Here is a 27,156-nt window from a genome sequence, read left to right as displayed (position 1 = left end):
ACAACTAAATTGTGCGCACACGTACAACAATTTTATATTAATAGACAACACATAATTATCAACTTAATACAAGTCAAACTTAACAATAGTGCGTTTTTAGTTTCTGTAACACAGACAAAATTTCGTGTGAACAGATTATGTGCTGGCGACATGAAGTTTTAACATTACAAGTTATTATTGAAAATAAAAACCCGACAGGGGAAAGGTTTCGACTTTCATTTTCCTTTCCTAAAACTCTTCATCTTACTAACATTCTGGGAATCTTCAAGAAAAATTATTAACTATATTCTGAAAAATTATTTTTCAAATAGACACTAGATTCACACTTACATTCCTATTGCTGTCGGGTAAAAATTGTAACAATAAACACAATATAGTTACAAAATAACAGTCGTAGAAAGTTCTATAAACATTTAAACTTATTTACCTATACTTACAAAGTAACAAATTGAACCTAAGTACTAAGACCATTTTTTTAATGTACAATATAAAGATAAATATAATAACATCTCAAATTATTCCAAGTAAAAGAAAGAGACAGCACGTTCATTAACTAGACAATTGAAAAATCAGCTCAAAGACAACAATAGATTTGGCAGTTACATTGATTGAAATAAAACATTACATAATTTCAGTTAAATAATTAGGTACATGTATAAGCTCTATAAACATTTAATTAGTTAGGTACATGTATAAGCTCTATAAGATTACATACATGTCATTTACATATACTTCTTACCATTTATATAAAATAAATAAAATTTTCCCTACAGTTGTTTTTGTGTCAAACTACTTAGTCTAATGGCATTTCAATAAATACCCGTATTTATTTAGGTCGTGAACTGATATCAGAAAAACAGATTAATAAAAACATATTGATATGTGAATGTGAGTTGTGACCTTATTCTTTTCCATCGACAGGAATTTTTTAAACGCCGAAAATATCAATATGAGAATGATGAAATATGAAATGAATATTCAGGTCTGCTCGTATAATAAATCCGAAAAATGTGAATATTACTGTTTATTTTACGTTTTATTTTATCGAAAAGATTTTCATTTTTTTGAAGGATTTTAGTATGGAGATATATTATATAAGATTATGAAAAATATACTGAAAGGAATATTATTTTTTTAGAACCGCGAACTATAGCTGATAGTGGCTTGAAAACTCCGTCCCCGTAGTGACAATAAAATAAGCTCGTGATAAGGATAATATGAAACGTTTAAGGAGACGAAAAGCTTGCATTATTTAGTTTAATTGATAGTGAATCTCTCATTTAGGTATATTTGAAAAAGCCCATTTTTCCGATTCCTATGATAATAATATACCTATTTATAGCCTAATGCCACAAATAAACACATTAGTTACAAAATCATAGGTACTTATATGCTATGTTTAGGCAAAGCATGATATAAACATGAATAAAATTATATAAACTACAATAAACATTCATTAAACAATATCCTATAACAATCTCTTAAAACATAACACAAATTGCCTATTTACCTTGTTTATTACTTAGTCCTATTCTTTCATAAATTTCACTATTTTACAATCACTTGATGACATTTCGCATCACAAAAGCACTGGCACGAAAAACATTTAAAACAGTCCCGATAAATCTGAACGTGTGGTCACAGTTCTAATTTTCACTGAATTCATGGACACTGAGTGTCAGAAGATTCTGAACAGTATAAAAATCGTCCAAATAAGGCCGGCTACACTCGCACGGCCTTGCGAGGCCTATGTTTTCTTCGCTTGGACACTCTTTCGCAGTAAGTGCAAAGGATCCTTTCTGTATCTAGCGAACAGTTCTCGCTTGAAGGCCTCGAAGTGTTTTCTGTTTTTTTCGTTCTGTTTTTCCCGCCATAGAGGGCGGTTGCGTCGCAATTGTAAGCCCCAGTGGATTGTGAATATGGGAGACAGGACTTTGAACTGGTAACCGATTAGGAACATTTCGTATACCTATAAAATGGAAGGCGTTGGTAAGTTTATAAGGACATGAAGTAAAAATATGTAATTGTAAAATTCTGAGCAAAAAATAATTAAATAAATATGCACCATTTATCATTATGGAATAAGAACTTAATAAAGAATAACCAATTTACGTTTAAATTATTTATAAAAAAATATTAACTTTGACTTTGATTTCATAAAAAAATAAATTATTTTTATAATAACACATTAGACGTAAATTCTTCAACAGTTTACAAACTGACAACATAACGTTTTATTTCTGTAGTTTTCCGTTTCGTGTTGTTTGTGTTTGGAATGAAGTCAATGGAAATCTACAAAAAATGTTAGCTGGTATTGTACTCATTCTGAGAAATGTTTTCATAAAGAAATATCTTTTATTTTATGTAACAAATAACAAATCTGGAACAACTTCCACATCTCCGAGCTTTTACATTATGATTCTTTAATCTATAATTTGTTTTGATTCGAAAGTATTTTCTTATCGTTAATGCAATATTTTAATTATTTCATAAAATTAAGATTTTGGGTTCATATTTCATTTGTGTTTAGACGTACCCAGGTATCTCAAATCACATTACTTAATTTATAGATAGGCATAGAAATGAATAAAATACATATTTGATTATTTAATCTTTATTTAGGATGTAGATACGCAATAAAGAAAACACATTTAGAAAAAAGTAACAAATTTATTTACAATACACAAAATAAATAAAACAGTCAACATAAAAGAGTTCGGCAAACACGCTCTATTTTTATCACAGACATTCCGATGTGAAATCAGCTTCGTTACAAAATGTAAAACTTATTTATATAGGAAAAATCCTATTTACCGATTTCATCTTAATACTTCTAGATGTTTCTAGAACCCAATTTTTTTTATTACAAAAGCTACACTGAAAATGGAATGGTTAACCTTATATAACAATATGAAAAAAATGTTGTGTGGTTTTATGAAACCACGGTAAAAGTGAAACTTTTTTTCACACTATAGATAACTAAAAATTATCGTATTTGTACGCTAATTATCGTACGTATCGTGCGTCACGCGACATGCGCTACACAGACCAAAAAGTTTGAGACGATGTAATAAAAGTTTCACTTTAAAAATAACATTAAATATTTAAAAAGTCAATTTAAAGGACCAATCCTATAAATAATATAATAAATTCAAAAATCCATTAATGAAACGGAGCTGTAAAATTTTTCATTCACGTAAAAACAGCCGTATCAATTTTTCCTAAATTTGGTAGAAATGACCTATAAAAAATTTTTATTATTCTAGTAGTATTACATTAAACTCCAGTAGTCTGCGTCACCCAGTCTCTCAGAGCAGCGATATTAGTGAAAACAGTGGGTGAGAGCGGTAAGGCACATCCTCTAGCAAAGGATACAACACCAAATGCCGTGCCGCGGAATACTGCTGGACCTCCTGAGTCGCCCTAGAAAGAAAGCGGGTATTAACCGAACAAATTGTATAGGTCAGTCAATTGGTAAGCGTTGCAGTATTAACCAAACATGTTCAGTCGATGTTTGTAAGTAGGAATCAAAAAAATCATTCGATGGCAGTAGTATGTTAACTTTTTAACTAATTTAGCTAATAACCACTAGCAACTAGTAGTAATAACTAATAAATTATAAAACAAATAATTTAACTAACAGCATTCTACAGCTTTTTAGACATGACAATTACTAATTCTCCAAACACACAGTATGTGATTTCGAATACCAATAACCAATTTACCATGAATATATTATTTGATTATGTACTATGTAGGTATGCTTCTTAAAAAATAAAGTTTCATTGCTGTAATCAATATTAATTAAAAATATTTTGCCCAGCAACAGGATGAATTTAAATATCATTCATTTTTTTTTTTAATAATGAATAAAGCATTTATCCCTAGCAAACGCAATTAGGTCGCGATAAAAATACCACTCCAATACAGGCGACTTCCAACGCGCTAAAAATACGCTTCATTCTGTCTGTTTTCACCAACTAAATAAATAAATAAAATAGTCACATTATAACGTTACTTATAATGTGACTTTTTCACTTGTAATTCCAAAGAATAGATTATTAAATTTTTCTCTTGAATTTCTATTTCAGTTCAATAATTTGAGCTCAATGAATTAGAGAAAATAACAATAGAGAGTACGGTCTTCACAATTCACTAGTGTATTGTATACCTAACATATAATTTATCAGAAATTCCAGCTGTGTCTGCCTAAATATTGGATGCTTAAAATAGATATTTCAATCATTTTGGTATACACTACTTATTTGGACACACAAGTATTTTAATTTAACTTTTGATAGTACCTAACTATAAAAATGACAAATTTTTTACTGAAATTGACTATACTAGTGACCTGATTACTCATATCAAATCGTATAATCTTTTACACAATCATCAACAATGTAGAGCTGTTACTCTAAGAATCTACCATAAATGATATTGAAGCCGCGTTTCCACTATACAACATTTGGCTTGTAACACAACTTGGCTAGCGCCAGCTAGTACGCCAGTACATCATGAAATTTTTAAACTTCTTATATAGTTCATTAGACAAATGTGTAGTGGAAAGCTTTAATACCACCTCTATTGTTCACTACAAACCTGACAAGAAGACACGCCACCAATCAAGAAGTGTCCGCCACAAAACATATTGTTGGTGAGAGCGTCTCCATAGGAGAGTTGGCAGAGCCAATGCGGCACCACGGGCACGTTGGCTTCCATCATGATGCGGGGGATCCTTTGGCCGCGGGGCTGGAACAATTTGCTCTTGAAGATTGCCCAAAAATGTAACTGTAGCTTTACCTAAAGTATTATTATAGCTTTTCCCAATGTGTTCTTGTAACTTTGCCCATAGTTTATAGTTGTAGCTTCGCCGAAAGTGTAATTGTAGCTCTGCCCAAAGTGTATTTAAAGCTTTGCCCGAAGCGTAGTTCCAGCTTTGCCCAAACTATGCTATGGTTTTGGGTTATAATATGGTTAAAGTAAGTGTAATTCCGAGGTCAGTGAAATGTGTTTATAAGATGTGAAGATGTGAATCCTATATTAGTGAATATTAGTTTTCTCTATAAAATTACGATAGCTTGATGGAGTATAAAAATTTAAATTATATAATATAACAGTTTTTGTTAAACAAACGTAGTTAGCTTTTTTCTGTAACATATATATAATATGTGTGTTTATTGATATAATATCTATTCAATTTAAATTGATCGCAGACAACTCAAAACTAGTAAATTTTCCATCACTGCTACATTTAAAAATTTCAAATAACGTTTCGAATTTGCTCGACGTTTAATAGAAGATATTAGGTAGGATTGAATGTCACGCTTTAAATCCAATATAATATATCGAATTGAGTAAAAATATTTTGTACTTACTCTACTTCAAAATTGTACTGTAGCTCTTAAAGTTTCGCAAGTACTTTTAAATCGTGCTGACCCAGTTAATGAAAATGTTCTATCTATTTTGATGCTAGCTTTTTCTGGGCCAATCCAGTCTAGGTTTTATGTTTAGCAACCCTTAACTAATTGAGCTAGATAAAAAATCTAGATTGAGTAACTAATTATTAATTTTAATTTAGTTAAGAAATTGTTTACACTTCTTTTATTTAGATTATTGTGTTACATCTTGGGGCGGTTGTGCAAAGTCACACCTTATTGAAGTTGAAAGAGCTCAACGTGCCATACTTAAAGTGAGTGCTGGACTTCCATATCGTTACCCCACGTTAGAGCTCTATAGGATGTGGGGTGTGCTTTCGGTTAGACAAACATTCATACTTCACACCATTATGAAGCAACATTCAAAGCTGGTATTTGACCCCACTTTACTCAAGAATAAGCGCCATAATAACACAATTTGTTCATCTACCGCCTTTTCATCAACTCATTCACATAATTTCTTTTGCTTTATGGGACCCTTTCTTTATAATAAAATAAATAAGAAATTAAACATTTATCCCTTGAACAATTACAAATGCAAAAAGACAGTTTCTACTTTTTTAAAATCACTGGATTACCAACAAACCGAAGACCTTCTTAAAGACCTCATTTAAAATTACCCTGGAATCTTTCTACTGCAATTTAAGAACACTTTATGTAAACTGATATACACACCTACACATATGATTAATCACACAAACATATACACTTGCGCACACACTCACTCACACACACTCACATACACACCCACTCATGCGCGCACACACACTAGCATACTCACATTCATACCTTTAAGATTTGGTAGGATTTAGATTTAAATTAAAATTAAAATATATTTTTTCTTTTCTCTTTATTTTTTTGTATTAGTGTTTTTTAAGTAGGTAAAATTGTCTTCTGATAAGATTTGTATAATTTTATGCATTATTTAGGTACGTACACTTGTGTATTCTCGTATGATATCCGCGAGGGGGGCTGGTGACCTGTACCTCAGACTTCTATGTAGTCTATTTCAGGCACCAGTTTCTCACAACGTTATCTTCTACTATACATTGTGTACTATTACTAAGTTTTTGTAACCTTTTAATGTTGTGAGAACCAAATAAAGACGATTTTAATTGTGTAATTGTGTTTTAATTGCTTAATAAAACTTCTATAATTTGCCTTTAATTATTCGACTGTAAAATGAAATATTTTTCATGAAGTTAAATTATATTTCAAGCTGTATAACTTAATCACTGTTTATGTTTGTGAAAGCTATCTTCAAAACGTGTAGACCCCTACACGACGAGACTTCTATGAATAATCAGTAAATATTAAGTATTTTTTCTGGATATTTTATGGGCATAGCAAGCAATAGAGCACCTAATGTTCTGGTGACCACTCATAAACACTAGCAACAGATGTGCTTTGCCAGTGTTTTAAGGATGTATACACGTAGCATCAATCTTTATGGCGGCTTTGAACTTCGTATGCTGTACTTACTGTGCAGTAAACAAAAAATATATATTAACTATAGCATCTGCATGACCTTCCCCCTTGAAGATGCTACCTGTACTTCTTAAATACTAAATACTTACAGCCGTCAGCCCCCATCCCGTAACAGTGAGCCGTACTAAAGGGACAGCCTGACCCCGCCTTGGCAGCTGTATCGCTTGCACCGCGTTGCTGAACGTCAGCGGCTGAGCCAGTCTCAGCGCTGCGATGTCGTTGTCAAACCGGGGGTTGCCATACTGTGGGTGTACGGTAATGTTCGCTACGGGGACGATACGGCCCCCGGAGTCGCGGCGTGTGCTGCCGACGCGGAGTCGCACGCGGGAGGGTTGGACGCTTGGATAAAATCGAAATATTTGTTAATTTCTTTACAAAAAAAATACTTTATTGTACAAAACAATGTAAGGAAATCTAGTACAATCTTATAAGGCACAATAGGTGGCCTTATCTATACTATTTTAATATTATAAAGATTATTTCGGTAAAAATATTAAAATTGAAAAATTATTTCGGTGTTAGATAGCTTATTCATCGAGGAAGCCTATAGGCTTATACATCATCATGCTAAGACCAACAGGACCGGAGCCATGCGGGTGAAACCGCGGAGCGCAGCTAGTTGCTAATATAGGTAGTGGTAATAGAACGTAGAACAACTGATAGATGTAATCAGAACATGTGGACAATAAACTACTTTGTTATGTGAGAAAACAGCTCAGAACTAACTATATAAGTAGTTATTACAAGTTGAAAAAATAAGGCGAATTAGTACCTACTGGGTCGAATGAAATTCAAAATTGAAAATTATTTTTAAATGGCATATTTTGTATAAAATTCGTTTTCCAAATCTATTCAAAGTAAATCGATGTACCTAGTAGTCAAAGACTAGCTGACAGGCGGCAGATTAAGGGACACAGCAATTGGAATTTATTGCTCACAAACAAAAAAAAATGCATACATTAAAAAACAATTATGTATCTATTATTTATTCTAATGTACGACAAACATCTAAACAATGCTAGGTTCAGCTAATTCTCAGAAAGTCGTAGCATGCGTCACTTTAACATTTAGATTTTAAAAGCATGAAACTTCTTCGAAATAACCCATTTTATATCACGAGCAAACTTAAAGTACGTTCCAACGTGAACGTGAAGCGCAATAAATATAATTTTATATTATCCTAATAGCAACAATGCTTTTACACTTTGCACGCTCATAAAAGTGCAATTTTATGAAAAAATAACTAGAGGCGCGGCGCTAACTCTTTTTAGTTTTACGTCCTTTGTTCCGTATCTGGGTTAATGTGTCAAAGACGTCGCCAACTTCTTATAAATAAATTTTAAACGCTATGAAAAAATTATGTTTACACAATGCGCGGGTTTCTCTGAATTGTATTCGATAATGCGTCGGCATAAATGAGCCGGGTCGAGCGAGAAACGTCGAGTGGCACGCTTGTAAAGGTGCGCGCTAGTGGAAATGCTTTCTGTGTTCCATTTAATAGGACATTGCTATGTTAATAGTTTGACGTGGAATTAAAATCTCCATTTAGTGTGGTGAAATGCATTATGATGAAAGAAGAAATGAAACTACTGCACTATTATCGTTTAACATAGACATATTTAACACCTAGGTGTAATTAGAAAATAAAAAGGTTAGATCGAAACCTTCTCTAAAATAAACATTAAATTACATTATTTAACCGTATTTCTTTTTCTAAAACAGTATTTTTGCATACATCTTTAATAGCATACTTAAAAAATGAGCCCCTGTTACACATCATTACAAGGAGAAATTCAAAACGGTAATCTGATATCTTCCTAGTACCGAGTTACATTAAAATCTCATCAAAAACTCTTAAAAATAACGCGCGAGTTCAAATTAACCATTACGTTATTCCAAAGTTGCGCTCGTGCCAACGCTGTAAACAGACAATTAAACTAGAGATAAAAATTCATAGCGATGCCTCAGTATTAATGAATATTTAACAACAATTTAGCAGTAAAGCAGGCCTGTAAAAATACTCCTACAAAGAGTTGACTTCATATATAAGCGTGAGTTTATTTGTTGAAGCTAATCTCTATAACTAACGTTTTGAACTGAACATTTATTTATCATTTATCAGTATTCCATTAATACTTTCGTCAAACTAACGTCCGCGTCGTTTGCACTCAATATTATATTATCTAATTTTAACATAATTTAACTATATCTCAAGCTACTTACACACACAAACTCTCATAGTAACACCACAGATAATAATAAACGTAACACTAACATAAAATAACACTCACTTTTGAACGCAGTGTGCAGCAGTTAACACGTAGTTGGGGCTTATGATAAAACCGCCGCAGAACGAGTTCCCATTTAATATCATCGACACCTGGAAACATTTTGTTTTTACACATTCTCGAACTACGTAAATTAAATAATATAATGGTGCAGTTTGTCTTTATGTACCATAATGTAGAGAATTTATTAGATAGTATGTTTTAATTTCCGCAGTAAAAATAAAATATTTTTTTAGATAGAGGAATATTAATTTTTGAATTGCTTTTATGAAATAATTGAAACATTTTTTGAAATGAACGTACACATTTCAATGATTTTTTTGTAAAAAAATGATTATTCACATTTCATATCCATCTTAAGAACTCAATAATTACACTCAATCAATACTAAAAAAAACCAACTAATTCCTAGACAACTAAAACTCGTAGCCCTTACCTGATAGGGGTGTCGATTAATAGAGCTAGCTCTTCCTCCAATAATCTGGCCATTGAGTTCTGGACACACAGCCTCCAGCTCCAGATGTTGGGACAGGTCAAGTTCTGGGACCTGTTCATCATTGCAGCACTCGCCTTCTGTCGCTTCTTGCAGATCTACAAATGGTATTAGACTCAGGGGTTCATGTGTTTTGAAATGTGCAACATAAGCGTAAGCGTTTTCAGTTAAAATAAACTAATTTATAAGCTATTTTTCAAAAGCAACAATTTTATCACATGTTACCTATTTAATTATGACTTAGTAAAAAAGAAGTAGGGAATTCCGCATAATATAATCTGTGTAGGTATTTATTCTGTTTCTTTAATGTTTGTAACTAATCACTAATTAATAATTTGTTTTCGTGCAATGATTAACCTCCATGATATAATTTCTCTGTTACTAATAAGCCACTCTTATATTTTACCCATGCAATCTCTATAATTTCATACACATTCTTTACGCCTTATACATTGTAGCCAAACATAAATAAGGCTGTGCACACATCCAAAAGCCACAAAAAGTCACTCACCAACTCCGCTCGCGAGGCACAGAACAGCCAAAACTGTCAACCGCATGATAGACCGGGCCAATTATCACTTGAACACTGCACTCTCTAGGTCTCAGGCCAGACCACGGTTGCCCAACTGCAACCGCTTGAACTGGCCGCGACCTTTTGTTACCAATCCGGTGAAAAAACTCACTAAACTTCCATTTAACTAGGATTTATAATACGTCCTCTATCGTCCATGAATCGTTTTGTTATGGAAAGGGAAATAAACTGGATCAAGGAAATAATATCACTTCCTACTTATATGATAAGAAAGTTTATGTAGTACCCGCATGACTTCGTCTTCTCTCAAAAGAAATTCAATCAAAAATTCTTTATTTGAAACAAATATTTATAAATTTCCCATATTTGAAATGTTCATAGATGTATCAATCATATTGGTTGTAGCGTAAAGTTACATAGCCTAAATCCTCGATCGTTCAGTAAAAACGTACAAAAAATAATAAGTCAGGTAGGAAAATCTTGAGATTAGAGAGTTCAAACACCTCTTCAAACATACATATAAAAAGAAGTGCGTCTTGTCAATTATTACACTCAAATGGTAACAACATATTAATATTATATAGAGCCCTTAGTAAAGCCATTTTTGTAGAGTAAAACTTGTATTATAAATAGTGTTGCCCAAATTCAGTCTTGGTCTTGCAGTCTTGGTCTTGCGTCTTGCGTTTTTGCAAGACCAAGACCAAGAACAAGACCGCGTATTTTTAGCAAGACCAAGACCAAGACTGACCGTGCAAGACTTGAGCAAGAACAAGACATAGCCTGCAAGACTCTTGCGTCTTGCAGCTAGGACTTTGCGCTATTTCACTGAGTAGTTAGGTGTAACAGTTCGGTGTATAGGTAGGTACGCTTAGGAATTCTATGAGACGCAAAAAACTGTATCAAAGAATATGAAAAACTAGGACCTATGCGCATTACTAGTTATTTATTAATCTGCTTGATCTTTACTATGGCTATGATAATTCAAGCTCACAATGTTCCAATTCTAATACGTTTTTCTAAGATTTAAAGTAAACTTTAATAAATAGTAATAGACTAATAGGTAATTGCAAGACTTGCAAGACTTGCAAGACTCTTGCTGCAAGACCAAGACCAAGACCAAGACTGGGAGCGCAAGACCAAGACCAAGACCAAGACCAGGTGTATTGGCGCAAGACCAAGACCAAGACCAAGACCAGATGTATTGGCGCAAGACCAAGACCAAGACTGGCTAAGTCTCGTCTTGTTCTTGCATTTGGGCAACACTAATTATAAAGTTTGCATACTTATATACATTTTAACTCTGGCATAATTAACTTAGCTATGCAAATGATATTGAACTAAACTTGATGATCAAGATGTAAGTATACCATATTGATTTAGATTCTGTTAGATTTGAAAGAAGCTCCTCAAACTTGACACTTGTAACTTTTACAAGTGTTTATGAATAATAATTTTTTAAACCACTGATAAGACATGTCGCTACAAATCATAGGTCTATTTATAATCTACAAAGTAGATTAAAATAACATTTCTAAACTGAACAAACGCCATAATATTGGTTTAACGATGAAGTAACTCCAACAATGTGATCTAAAACGAATTCGTGCTCAACCTTAAACATTGCTGTTTAAAAATAACCTACGCAATGGATTGAGCGGTTCAAAGTAAAATTATGCCAACAATTCATTGATTTTCTTAAACAATATTTTGAATATAAGTCAAGAGGCACGTGGAAGAATTACCTATAGATCTAGTTATATATATAAAAAAATAAAAATAAAAATATCTTTATTTCACAACCTCAATTACAAAGTATAGAATATATATATATATATATATACAGTGTAAACTCTATATAACGACACTCCATTTAACGTCAAACTCCGTATAACGTCAAGATTTCTCGACTTTGGTTGGTTTATATTGTTGTCTATACAATAATACACTCCATATAGCATCACGCTCACTCTAATAAACGACCACAATAAGACATTACCAATTACTAGGAAGTACTGACTAAGTTGCCGAAATCAATGAAAATGTAGTTGTGTACATTCTTTTTTACTGACATACCTACCGAAGATTCTAAGAAATGCAGTCGTTTGTTTGTTGTGTGAATGAACTTACACATATTCACCTCAACTACTTGGCTTTCGTTAGTTACACGTTAAATAAAAAATTCTGCATACTGAAGAAGATGGACAATCTGCCAAAAAATTGAAGAAACCTCAATATGAAGACCTTGATCAAGTGATGATAACATGGTTTCATAGGCAATGTCAAAATAATATTCCTGTCTCGGGACCAATCATGCAATTTTCCCTTTCTTTCCATTTAACGACCACTCTCTATAACGTCGAAAAATGCACGGTCCCTTAAGTGACGTTATATAGAGTTTACACTGTATATTACTTCTGAAATTTTCTACATGATTAATATTGAAAAGCACTTCTAAAGCTAGATATTTATTTGAGATAAAGATTGAGTTTACATCATCAACCATAAAGGTACAAGTCCGAGACGGGCCGCAGACTGCAACCGCAGGCGACACTGTGGCTACCGGCTGCGGTTACCGCAATGCTGCCTGCGGTCGCTATTCCAACTGCGGCTGCATGCCGTGGCTGCACAATGCACAGAACCGTGTCTAAATGATATAAACAAAAAAGACAAAGATAGTTTGTCACTTCCGCGCAGGTGGCATTTGCATACTGCAGTCTGCAGTCGCTGCGCGCCGCGGCCGCACGCTGCGCGTCGCGTCTGCAGGCAGCAGTGTCGCCGCGCTTGGAATCAATTTCATAGATGTTCATAGAAACAAGTGGTGTCGCTTGCAGTTTGCGGTTGCAGTTTGCGGTCTGCGGCCCGTCTCGGACTTGTACCTTAAGAATGTTCGATTTTGTATTCCCGCCAATTATTTATATCAGCTGTTCAATAAACAATGTGCATTATGACGTCACGGTGATGACGTAATCACACGTGTTTAAAATAGCCGTGGCACGGAGTCTGGGCGGGCGGCGGGTGTATCGTAAAAATATAAACGACCCGATTACACTAATATAACGGTATTTCTATCAAGTTTTTTGTGGAGGCGTATTTTCATGGGACATTTGTGTTTAATGACTGAAATTTTCCGATGTAGCTTCCTTACAATGTACCTTATATTATTTTGTATTTGGTTACTTATAATTATATGGTTTATTATAATTAAATTTGAAGAATAAACCCAGAGTAAAGCTGTTTTATATGCGTGTGTATGTTTTGGTTTATCCCAAAATTAATTCCGTTTATGGAACATAAAATTATAATTTACAATACAATATTAAAAAATTGTCACAAATCATTTCTTTTGTGTTTTATATAATTAATATTAAAGGAATGAAATCATAACTGAATTTTTATCATTATTGTGTTCTATTTCTTTATCAATCAAATTATAGAACAAACATTCAAAAATATTGTTCAATATAGTATAATTAATTAGCTTGCTCTACTATTTTATTTAAGATGAAATCTGTTTCCAAGAACTTATTATTAAAAATTGTTATTTGTATAATAATACCGAATATAACGTAATTTTATATTTAAAAGGCGTTGCCATTTCCAACAGGTTATTTCAAAGAAATATTGGTATTTAGATTATAACTAGCGGTCCGCCCCGGCTTCGCCCGTGGTACATGTTTCGCAATAAAAGGTAGCCTATGTCCTTTATCGGGTATCAATATATCTCCATACCAAATTTCATGCAAATTGGTTCAGTAATTTAGGCGTGATTGAGTAACAGACAGACAGACAGACAGAGTTACTTTCGCATTTATAATATTAGTATGGATTACATTAAATACACTTTTTGTTCAATTATTTTACCTTAAATATTTCGTAAAATTTATGTAGTTGAAGGTGATTATTAGCTAATTGATTTTTTTGTTAGAAACATTAAATTTTTATTCGTATTTTATTGGAACTGTTATGAAAACAGTTCGTTATATTTATAGGCCAATTAAATTTTTAGCATAGATGTGAAAATTGCGTGTGATATATTTTAAGATATTTTAGATCTAGTATGACGCCTCTTATTTTAAAAATTGGAATAATATTACTACATAAAATTCCATATAATAAATTGCCATCCAATGTGTTATTAAAAAAATCACAGTACAGATAAATGCACAAGCTATACTAGCAGATAAATTCATCTTTATTTAAATATCGCGCAAGAAACCGCAACAAACTACTCGTAGTTTGTTACAAAAACACGCAAATCCAAAATCTGAAATACGAAAACGTTCTTCGCGAGTTATTTAAAACGCACTGTAAATGCAAATATATACAGTTGAATAGTTTACCGTCGTTTGTTTCCACGGGTATATTTTATTTAAAAGATTTCAGGAGCATGAAATATGCTCGTTAAAATGAAAATTTTCGTGTGAAAAAGTCAATCCGTCTGCGATCGCAGGTGGATATTAAATTGTTGGAAATTGATTGTACGCATATCGATTATTGATGCTGATGATTCATCGGCCTTCACCTGGCTCCTGCCGGTGGACCGTGACGCTGGGGTCTACACTACTAGAGGAAAGCGGATAATAGTTTAGTAGGAACATAATTATAAATATCTCTTGCCGCTCTAGCAAGTTAGAGCCGGAATAAAAATGTAATGGAAAATAAGGTATTTGGGATCAGGGATGGTATATCTATTGACTGTGAAATTATTTTCAAAATCAGTTCAGTGATTATAAAAATATTCCCACTTCTATGTTTATCAAAAATACATTATTTCAATAAATACAATGTTCAAATAAACTATTGATGAATGGTATGGAATATATTTTACAGATGGGTATTTGACACATGACATGAGTCTTGCGTAACAAACTATTTAATTTAATATTTCCGCTACCGCTTATCACTTTGCCATCTCTGTTATTGGCCGAAGTTTAGTTTGCAGTGTCAACTGCAAATTAATCTTATTTGTTCCAATGACATTGTAGCGTAATTGCGAATTTCTCATTAATAACACTACCATTATTTCGTATTGAAATTAAAGTGGCTTAACCTATGAATTTGGTTGCTTTGTTATTTCGATCAGTTGTAAATTATGTCATTTGATGTATTGTATGTTAAGCTAGTAAGTTTTTGTTTGCATTAACGAAATAATATGTTTTATCATTACGGGAATTGTTGATTAATTTCGTAAGTACAATATGTTCTAAGATTAATATACTTTTGAGTGTAAAATAGCTGGGCTCTATATTAAAATTTAAAACACTACTACTTACTTAATATCACATTCGAAATAGGCAAAAAAATATTTTTATTGTAAACCATAACTGTGGTTTAAGACCGCACCGTTGCGTTGCACCCACAGGTTGCACCTGCAAATTCTATTATATAAGAATTGCAATGTTTTATAATACGGAAAGTACAATGAGAAAGAATAGAAAATACATCTGAATGCAACAATAGAGAAATTTCAAAAGATTTAATTTACTCAATAATCAGTCGTGCTGTGAAATAACCATTCAAAGCCAGACATGTTACATCAAATTATTTTCTAATTTTCTTGTCCATTTTTTAAATACAATTATTGATGTATTAAATCGAAATAATTCATAATTGATAATTCTAAATATTTAATTCGATACTCTAGCCTTATACGAAATAGATACCTACCTTTTTCTCATACTTATACCCTTTTAATTGTTTTCTGTTTATTAACATGCACTATAAAACCAATTTCACTAGAATTAACATTGAAATATTACAAGGGATTTGTGTTCGTTTGTTACGATATAACTCCATTTGAAATTATTTGATACTAGCTTCCGCCCGCGACTCCGTCCGCGCGGATGTCGGTCTTCGCGTGGATGGTTTATTTGTCCATTTTGAGTACCTCTGACAATAACATCTTATAAATATCTATTGGACCCAATTCCCAAATACGGCTAGGCCTATAATAATACGCAACGTGTGTTCGCGGTTCTACGGAACAACGTCTATGGATAAAACTGAAAAATTAAGATTTTTTTTTCTACGTATTTTTCCAGGATAAAAAGTATCCTATTTTACGCCCAGGATAATAAGGTATAATTATACCAAGTTTCATCGAAATCGAACCGCTAGTTTTCACGTGATGTCTTCACATACAGACAGACAGACAGACAAAAAATTTTTTAATCACATATTTTGGTTTGGTATCGATCCAGTAACACCCCCTGCTATTTATTTTTTCAATATTTGCAATGTACAGAATTGACCCTTCTACAGATTTATTATATGTATAGATTTCCATATTATACATATTTTTTTCAGTATTTCACTAGATATATCTATCATGCCAAACACATTATTTTTCACAAAATTTAGTTTAAACAAACAAACATAATATTTACCATATTAGTATTGTGTACATATGATCTGGAAGAAAGTAATAAGTAAGAGGCGTATTCTATGAAATTCTTCCCAGTTATCGAAATATTTAATAGGGGTGGAAAACTTTTATCGTTCTTTCATTTATAAACTTGAGAGATAAAATTAGTATTCTTGGGGTGTAGTAATTTTACAGTACAATGGGTACTCCGCGAATAAAGTTTAAATTAAAGTTATGGGAATACAAGACTTTACAACCGAATTATAAGGCAGTTTATTCGTTTTTATTATACTCTGTTAAAGTAGCAAAACTTTGGATACATTGTATTTTCATTTATATGGCTACCTCGGGAGCGTAGGATAATTCATAATATTTCGCGATCAACATACTTTTGAATTTAATTAACTAATTTATATAAATTACCTCTTCAAAAATGACTGAAGATCGAATTTCGAGCATCTAATAATTGCAAACCTAGCAATAGAACTTGCATCTATACACTATACCTAACCTACTACCACAGTATTACAATATTATGTGCTACTACACTACCTACATATTATTTAACAAAGTCCACCCCGTCTGTCTGTCTGTTCACGATAAACTCTAGAACTTTGCCTATTATGTGTACCAATGATATTATAATAGTTATGTAGAAAAAATCGGAATAAAATCTTAAATACACGCTTCCAAAATACGACCTACTGTATATGAATAACATTTTACACAGATTTTGATAACTATCTAATAAATAAATTTTCACACAATTATTCAAATGTTTTGCACTCCTATCCCGCGAGTGTCGGGTTACAGCGTGTTACCGAAATAGTCACACTATTTTGGTGAACGTGGACAAGCCCAACGTGAAGCGTGGCCCACTCCGACATTTTACTTTTATCCCACGATACGGACGGACGTTACAAGAATTCTAATGTTCATTTCATTCCTTCATTCAATACGAAGTTCGGGATCAAAACAGACGCTCGGTAACGCAATATTTACACAATATTGTATGCAATATTGATTTATTATTACGTTAATTTGTTGGAGTTTTGAGATTATATTATGTATTTACTGCATTTGATATGTTGGGCCGTGAACTAGGATTTAGTTTGGCGTATTCGTGAAGATGCCATTAAACATGACGCTATGAAATCAGCAATTATAGGGTGAAATATCTCCGATATCACCTTCGAATCCGAGATTATTTTTTATCAAATTTTTGAAGTGAAACTTTTTTAGGCACGTTGAGAGTAAAATTTCAAGGTCGCGTCATGGCAGTATTGCCATGACAGTATTGTCATGTCGTGGAGTAAGGCGACGATTTTGGTATCTTTGAATCTCGCTACCTACAGAAGTTTCACTTCTGACATATAATGTGCTCAGCACACACGCTCTTTTTTAAAGTTGTACGTAAAGTTGTGTGATATGTTTCTTATGTTTCACATATTTTTCTTTATCACGTTTGCATCCGCTTTTAGCTATACACGTCTATCCAGAACACGATGTTCTGTATTAAAGTTGACACAATTTCACTGCCTTTTCTTCTCACGTCGTTATTTTTAGATCTTAGTATTAAGTAACTCGCATAACATCCCCTTACCTCACTAGACTGACTCATCAAATTTATTAGCTTTCACAAATTGTGAGCTAACGTCACGACAAAGCGGTGGGAGCGATAGATTTGTGCAGTTGTCTGCCAAATGGTTCTGTTTGGCTCCACTCCACGACATACAGCGTGTTACATCACTTACGGCCCTTAGAATGGGCGCCAGTGTAAAACATTGGGTAATTATACATACAATAATTACAATAATTAGTCATCGGTGATGAACGCCAGCTCTAAAAGCATAGTTGGCTCTCCTTTGATAAACAGTACATGCATTTGTTTAATTGTAATGTGAATCTAGGAGTGAATCCAAACTAACAGCTATTTAGGGAACGTTTTTGAATCATCATATCAAACAATAATTAGGTCCCGTTGGATATTGATCATCAAGCATGGAAGCCCGACTCATGTTTGTTTCGGAATAAACTTCGTTAATATTAAAGATTTCCTTTAAAACTATTTCTTTTGTTCATTGACGTGGCGTAAGAACTATTTTTTATATGATCTCTTCGTTAAATATACGGTAACCCAACCTGTACATATAGGTATATGTAGGTAGGGTAGGTACCCTTAATTATTATCTTCACTAATATTATAAAGCGGAAGGGATTGTTTATTTGTTTGAATGCGCTAATCTTTGAAATTATTGGTCCGATTTGAAAAATTCTTTCAGTGTTAGATAGCCCATTTATCGAGCAAGGCTATAGGCTATATGTTATCATCACGCTAAGACCAACAAGAATGCGGGTGAAACCGCGGGGCACAGCTAGTCTGCTATAATTTCAAACAATCGATCAAAGTATCAATCACTAATGTGACTTTATTTTATATCTATATGCATCACAGGCATTGAACTAGCTACCTACCAAATCTCTCCTTAACAAAAAGACACCTCCATACTAGTCTACAAAGGCTACGCCTACCTTGCTATAAGCTATAATCCGACATTCAATGTATTCGAAACAGCGAAAACTCATTAATCGGATTCAATAACCCAGTAGCGCCATCTATAAATTTCGGCGTGAGCAATTACTCGCCGGCGCTGGACAAAAAGCCATGTTATTTATTACGATGATACCACTATGATACGATCCCAATCTCTTTTTTGTAACTCTAGTGGGTTGTAAATTCTGTTGCGTTCATAGTTCCAACAGTTGTAGCAATAAAACGCTGATAAAACTGATCGATTTGCTCCACTTTTTGTAGTTTATCTATTGATTAATCCTTCCTGGTATTTTTAATTTGATATTTTGTTGTTGCAAAGATGTTTGTAGCAATTAAGAGCAAAACATTGAACGAATTAAGCTTTTGTATTTCGATTATTTCGTATCGTAACCGTAGGTCTTTATAAATTAAAACGTATTCAAATCAAAAAACTCCAAACATTTTATTCAATTAGACTTCTAATAGATGCACTTTCGACTAGTCACAATACATATAAATTGTTAATTGACCATTTACCACCGGTTCGTGAAGCAGTTTCTACCTGAAAGGGCAAGCGAGAAACCCTGAAGTTACTCTTATTTACACAAGAAGTAAAAAATATACTGAAGCCGAAAGTTTACTCTTCCTGTCCTCTAGTAATACAGCAAAATAAATTAATGTAAAGGGAATTTGATATTTTAGGTTTATTTTTTATTTTATTTTTTTTTTGTAAGGTGTTTCACAATGTTAGCCAGAAGGGCTACTACATTTTAACGCGGACGCGATTTTAGGTTTAATGGCATTCAAATGCTTTATAAATATAAATTTATAAAGAATAGAAAAAATTCGATCACGAGGCGGGACTCGAACTCGAAATGTAGAGGGAATATCAGCTGAGGTATATTATAATGACAAATGTTCGTAGTATCATGATCTTTTCGGCTGCTGCTTTTCCACGTTTTATGGAGTAAATAGTAATATATATATTTAAGGTCTACTAAATTTCTACTTGCCCTCATTTGATTTTTTCATAAATAACGGTTAGATTTGAATTTAAATTTTAGTTATAATTTCTTAACTCTTTTATTTTTTTAATAATATTATGCACTTTTTTCATTTGCAAAGATATATAAACTACCTACAACAAATTACAGCCAAACTCTAAAGTGTAAACTTTAACAATATTGTTTTTTTATAAGCAGAATTTGTTTTTAACATAACCTATCTACATATTATATAGGTATGTTATAGAATTATATTTTTAACTATTACTAACTATAAAAAATAAGTTATTGAAAAAATATACACCCCTCCATAAACATTATTCAGCATATCTTCATAAATCCCATATCAAAAGTTATGGCGTCATTATAAATTCAAAATGGCGAAGTCGCGGATAGCAATGGGCAATAAACATGCGAATAGCGGATGCCGGTGCGCAGCGTCACAATAAACTATTATTGACGTACAAGCTTTACAGCTTGTACGTCAGTCGTATCCTTCGAAACTTGCTCATTATTGTATAGGAACATCCTGAGTGCAGAAATGTGTAGGCATGTCGGAATTTATACTATTAGTGAAGAAAAAAGTAGCCTATTATTCCTCGTCTCCCTTTTAAATTTTTTACTAGTCCTGTCTGCTTGTTTTGCGTGAAAGAATAATAAACATCTGACTAAAATATGTTCATCTCACAAAGACTCTACCATCTAATATTAATAGGGATTCTGTCCGCTATTCCGTTTACGTAGTAGGTTTATCCCAACTTTGACCATACCCATAATTTTGACCATCACTTTTTACAATATATGTAATATGTTTGAGTTATTGTTACAGGAAGTTCACCGGGAGACAGGCGTATAACTCGGCCCTGCTTCACAGGAAAAAATGTCTACGAAATACTTAAATAGGTACCGCTACTACTTCTCCGCCCGGATTGAACCTTGATGAAAAGTATCCTATCCGTTAATCCAAGTCATAAAGCGCTATTTAATACGAACTACGACAAACTTTTTGCATACCTAACTGTGTGATTAATATAACAACTCATAAACTTTCACATTTATAATAGTAGTGGGATTATTTTTATAGCAATGTACGTAATTTTTTTAAACATTCAAGAAGCTATAACGATAAATAATGCAGGATTAGTCTGTAGGTACAAAAGTCTGGAATGAACAAGTTTTAAAAGTAGGAATTGTTTTTTTTAAACTACATATATCTATATAATTTTTATTTCTCTTTTCTTGAAACGAAGTTCCTTATCGCGCGGTACGCTGGCTAAGGGGACCAGGCGAGCGTCATGAAAAATCCTAACGACACTTTTGCTCTAGTGCGTAACGGAGTGCGGAGGGCGTTACGCACTATAGCAAAAGACGTGTATTAGCATTCCTTCACTAATCAATTATATCATTCATCATGTAACTCCTTAATGTTGTAAATTTATTTCATTATACATCCTATAGGTAATACTAATATTTCAAAAGGAAAGGAACTTAGTTCCAATCGGGTGTCCCGCATATTGTGTTACCTCGGACATTTTTATTTTCTGATTACTTAGTATTTTTTTAAACTATAAATTTTTTAAGAAGGTGCCAAAGCTTGTTTAGATAATAATTATATTAACGAGCATCTTAATAATTTACTACACTAACAACACAGTCTAATTATTTTGTCGTTAGTGAATTGAGGGTTCTAGTTTGCGAGTTCCACTTGTTAACCGTATTACATAGGAGGTTCTTTCATATAGGAGGTGACAGGAAAAGTCTATGTCCAGTGTTCCAGTGCTTATATCAGATCCGAAGTAACAATGAAATAGGTCGCTGCTGGCATATTGCCAATACACCTCCTACGTGCCAGAGCTAGGGATGGCAATGGCACAATATCAGAAATAGATATTAAATAAATAACATTGTTCTTTGGCGGAAAATAAAAAGCGCCAGTCCCCCCTCTCCCCCTTTTATCTTCAACCCAAAATATACACCATTGTTGGCAATGAATGTGTTTTGTTAATTTTTTATCAAGCACGATTGGCATGAGTTTGCATGCCAAATTGACAAAGTATGGCATTTTAGTGTTGAATATAATTTCCGGCATATATAGTTTTGATGAAATATACGATTGTTTTTCACCTGCGTAAAAAAGAGGCATTTGATTCAGAAATATAAAAAATCAATAACATACGTCGATATTACCTACTTACGCATTGTAAAATAACTTACAGATCTAATTAGATACTACCTAATTGCACGCCTCATAAGCGAAGCGTTGAGGTGGGTACTACTGTCACTTCGCGCAAAACATCTGATTTTTCAAACTTAAAATGTCTTTATGTATCATACATTGCACTTGTAAGATAATACATACACACACATATTAAGAAAAAACACTATTTTTAACATTCATGATATTTTTGATGTCATTTTTGTTATTTAAACTAGTTAAAAAACAGTTTAAAAAAGTTCTGTCTTGGACGTCCGTGTGCCTGTATGTGCGGAGGATTTTCTTGTTAACACGATAGCGACCGAAATACTTTACTAATCGAGTCTTTTTTTTTCTCTTACGCTTGAGTATGCTCAGGAATAGAACCCTTTCATTTTTCAGGGTCTGATTCGATGTGGTTTAATTGTTATTAAATAAACAAAAAAAAATATCGACTGTTCTCCATAATTTTAGTATAGTTATCTATATATTATATTCTTTATTTTATTTTTTTTTTTTTTATATTTATAGTGTACTCAAAATTCACCATTATAAACTCGATTCTTTATACTATGAGCCAAGGTTTAAAAAAATAAGTTGGTAGTCAGTCCCTTAAACCTGCGCAGTTTCACATCTAGGTGGGGCCACAAGAAAAATAGCTCTATTATTACGGTACCGCTTTCTTTACTTTTCCAAATGTTTTATTTTATTTCTTTTTTATATTTATACTTAGTGTACTCTTTATAAATAATCAATTTTATTGTAAAGGATGAGGTTATGAGGCGTGCACTTTTGGATTTTCCAAACTATTAAAATAAAGCGCTTACTATTAGAAAAGATTGCTTACTGGCGTAATCTGAACAATTATTATTTTTGTGTTGGATATGACTTGTATCGAGGATATAAAATATCTCTATAAAACTTCACGCTTACCAACCATAGAAGCAGACCATCATTTTTGCAAAAATAGGAAAAAAAATGTTCCTTTTGAGAGCAAATGAAGTACCTACGCGGGTCAACTTGTTAGAATTTCTAGTATTTAGCAGTATAACACTAATTATTTTGAATGACAACCCTAGCCTGACCTAATTCCAGACATGTAGTTATTTAGATTAAATGTATTAATGTCTGATTAACTGGAAGATCACCTCTATACGACACGCTTTTATTGCATAAAGATGTTCTGAAGATGCAATATATAATTTAACGTGACATGAGTTCCGGCAGTGTTTACCGCTGATATGAAATCGTTATTTGTTTGATGTTAAGTCGACCTTATATACTGAAACACTACTTGTTACTATGCATCAGAGGTAACAATTAAAATAAAATACACACGTGTAAAAAATATCATATATGTAATTCCAATTATTTTTGTACCAAAAATGCGTCCAGACGGATTGCTTTAAAAAAGTGATGTGCAATAAAAATCTTTATATATTTTTCGGTTCGTCATGATGCTACTATACTGTAATGATTTACAGCATATTAACACGTAACAAACACAATCTGTTGAATCATACACACTCGTGAATTTCACGATAACACGCACAAGTAAAGATTGGTATCCTTTATAAAACTAAAGAGCGCATTTTCAACTATCGCACAGCTCAATTTCGAATAAGACGAATGCCGGAAATAACAGAAATAAATACAATTTTAAGTAGGTACTATGCATATTGCGAATCGACATCATAATAGAACCGCTTAGCATATTCCCTAACATCAAAAGCCATACCTGCGTGTTCCTCGTGAACCCATACCCCAGGAACCTCTCATCATGAGGTGGAACAGTGTCTGGGGCGACGTAGAAGGGCTCATACAGGAGTTCGAAGTTGGTGACGTTGTGGCTGATATGCGTCTCCAAGCTTTCGTTGCCGCCTGTTGATTCCCATCTGGAATATTATACTCTGTTAAATACGAACTTTTGGGTCAATTATGGTAATCTACACTAATATTACAAAGAGGAAAACTTTGTTTGTTTGATTGTAATGAATAGGCTCATAAACTACTGGACCGATTTTGATGAAATTTGGCACAGACAATCTTTAGACCCTGAGAAAGAACATACTTTTTATTGCAAAATATGTACCACGGGCGAAGCCGGGGCGGACCGCTAGTAAGATAATAAAGCAAAAAATCACGACTAATTAATTATTGTGTAGGTAAATATTATTTATAAAAAACAGAAACGATGCATGTTAAGCTATCAACACAAAAAATAAAAATATTGGAAAGCTTACGGCATTAGAATACTATCGGAATATGAACTGTTCTTTTAATTTTATATACCAGAATATTATGAAAAAATTGAATGTTCTATTAAGAATGGTTAAAATATCTTGTTAACTATCGAATAATTTATTATAAAAATCATAGTTTTCAGTTAAGGACGTTCATATGTTTACGTCTAAGAGTTTCGCAAAAAAACGAACTCAAGCGCTAATAAAATCAGCATAATAATATCTGTGATAATATTTTGTACCATTAAACAAAGTTTTCAATAAGCAGTGTTGAATTGCTTTATATATCTAAAATTTATAATAAATTCATATCCAAAACCAAAATCGTTTCAAAGCCCTTCTATGAATAGCTAAAGAGTTAATATAAGTATATTCCTCTGCTGACATTTATTTCATTTACGATAACTCGCACGCGATATTAACACGTAGGTAAGCTGAATTGCGTTATTCACTAACCTTGTAAAATTGGAAGCGTACTGATTATAAATAAACACTTTTCTATGAAACGGTATCGCTAATTTGCTCTTCGACAGCCGCAGCAGTTCCTTTTTATTGGGAGGAAATGTCGCTACACGTTTGTCCAACTCATATGTCGGCACCACATACGCACATAGCGGACATTTTGGAGTATTTAATAAAAATTTATCCAGCTCCTCCGCCATTCCTTTTGACGGTACTATGTCAATATCAACCAAAAATGTATAGGCTGAGTGGCAATTCTTTCTAGCTAGGTTTCTTAAATGATTCTGGGGGTATGGATGCCTCGATCTCCAAGACACAGTCTCTGCTCGTCTTTCCCCCACGGGTAAAGGCTGTGCATCGCAATTTTTTGCCCAAACTGGCAGTGTACCCTGCACACCAGGCTTAGCGATCGGCATAGCTGCGTGCATCGCTATCCTCGAATACAATTCTGGCTGACACCTGAACAGCCACATTGCAAATGCACGTAAAAGCCTCAATTCATCTCCAGCTACGAAAACCGCAACGGATATCGGTCCTGACCAGTGTGCAGCAATCCTTAATAGCTCATGCAATCTTTCTATAGAGCTCTGCGTGGCCAAACAGACTTGTCTATTCGCGGAAGCTTCGACATACATGTCGCCGACTGCGACGTAATCGAACAGTTTGAAGGACCGTGACCCGTCCCATCTTCCCAGATTTAAGTCTATACGAGAAATAGGGTCATCGTCGATGGCGGTGTTTGGGGCTGTTTCGAGACACGGCTCGCAAGTCGCTTCAACTACGGCGGGTGGTATAGTGCTGGGTATGGGACAAGATGCTGGTCGCAAGAGCCACATGTTAGCGGCTGCGTTGTAAATGACTAGAGCGACTGCCGCTAGCGTGACGAGGCTCCATTGTAACCGCCATCGCCACTGAAATTCAAAATAATAAAATTCGTTCAGTTTTCAATGCAACACTTTAATTATTTAATCTTAAGTATTATTGGCTATTAAAAAGTGGTTGTAGAAAATATTTCCTTCCCATTAATATAAATAGTATTTATACCAATAGGTATTTTTTTTTTCATCATAAATTTAATGATTTTAATTTATAGTCTGTGCAAAAGTCAAACGAAAAGATAACCATGTCCAAAACTTATTCCAAATTTAAATTTTAAGCCTAGGGTACAGTTTTTTTAGCAAGTACTTACAATTTTGTCCCTTCTTATCTTTGCCATTGGTCTTTGCAATCCGTTAAAACGCATTATTTCAGGCTGACATCACCGTCGATACTTGCATACTTTTGACATAGCAGTGTGCTCTGCAAATATACATACAAATAATAATAATAAATGTTTTGTTATAAAATGAAGACCTTCATTCTTTCACGTCGATGCAATTTCTAATAGAAAAGGTAAACGTGCCATTAAATTGCACTTAAATATTTAATATGTGCAATTTCATACCTATCGGTATAACACAAAACTAATAATTTGTATGACCTATCGCACAATTGCACCTACACTACCAAACATAAATATATTATAATAATAAATAGGCAGCTTTATTATTTACCTTTATAGCCTTCCTTTTTATTTTAACCTATTAAATAAATTTATATTTTGTTATTTATCATTGAACTTAACAGTGGTTGATATAAATGGGTAAAACAACATGTTATCCTCTTCTGTGTCATTTTTTTACTTCATTGAATAGGGTAATAATAATAATATTTTATGTAAGAAGCTCTAAATTGAATATAATTTTGCACAGTTCAATATTGTTTAGATAGATACACAGCTGGGCTGGATACTCTAATAGGCGCATGTGCTAAAAATGGACATGCGTATTGCGTAGTGTGTACTCTTTATATAAATATTCATTTAATTTCAGCAAGTGTTAATAATTGATACTTATCTTAAGAGCGAATATTCATTGATCACTTTAGAAAAAATCTAAGTGTTATTTTTTCGTTCGTCAATTTTATTTAAGAGAGCGAAAACAAGAGAAGTGGAACATAATACATGTAAGCTAATTTATACATACCTTGTGATAACGGATTATTTTCATTTTTGTTGGTAATAAATTCCCACCATTTCTATTAATTTTGAATAAATGTGTTTAAATTTCGAATTACAC

General features: G+C 33.2%; 1 protein-coding gene across 2 annotated transcripts; it reads right to left on the bottom strand.

Moving 5' to 3' along the window:
* Positions 1 to 900: 900 nt before the first annotated feature.
* Positions 901 to 26,816, bottom strand: LOC123691793 (trypsin alpha-like). Of its 2 annotated transcripts, XM_045636350.1 has the most exons (6): positions 10,219 to 10,722; positions 9,651 to 9,805; positions 9,218 to 9,306; positions 7,016 to 7,265; positions 4,603 to 4,752; positions 3,068 to 3,423 (listed from the first exon to the last, which is right to left on the bottom strand). In XM_045636350.1, exons 1-6 carry the CDS (start codon positions 10,262 to 10,264, stop codon positions 3,277 to 3,279), a joined length of 837 nt encoding a protein of 278 aa, XP_045492306.1. In that variant the 5' UTR covers positions 10,265 to 10,722; the 3' UTR covers positions 3,068 to 3,276. The 2 variants fall into 2 exon arrangements, with proteins under 2 accessions (XP_045492305.1, XP_045492306.1); XM_045636349.1 differs by lacking the exons at positions 3,068 to 3,423; positions 4,603 to 4,752; positions 7,016 to 7,265; ... (1 more) ...; positions 9,651 to 9,805; positions 10,219 to 10,722 and adding exons at positions 901 to 1,969; positions 24,073 to 24,229; positions 25,034 to 25,950; positions 26,229 to 26,338; positions 26,593 to 26,816.
* Positions 26,817 to 27,156: the final 340 nt, after the last annotated feature.

Source organism: Colias croceus, chromosome 5, assembly GCF_905220415.1.
Source record: "Colias croceus chromosome 5, ilColCroc2.1".
Classification (NCBI taxonomy): domain Eukaryota; kingdom Metazoa; phylum Arthropoda; class Insecta; order Lepidoptera; family Pieridae; genus Colias; species Colias croceus.
The sequence above is the reverse complement of the archived record's forward strand: the minus strand, read 5'-3'. Positions and strand labels throughout refer to the sequence as shown.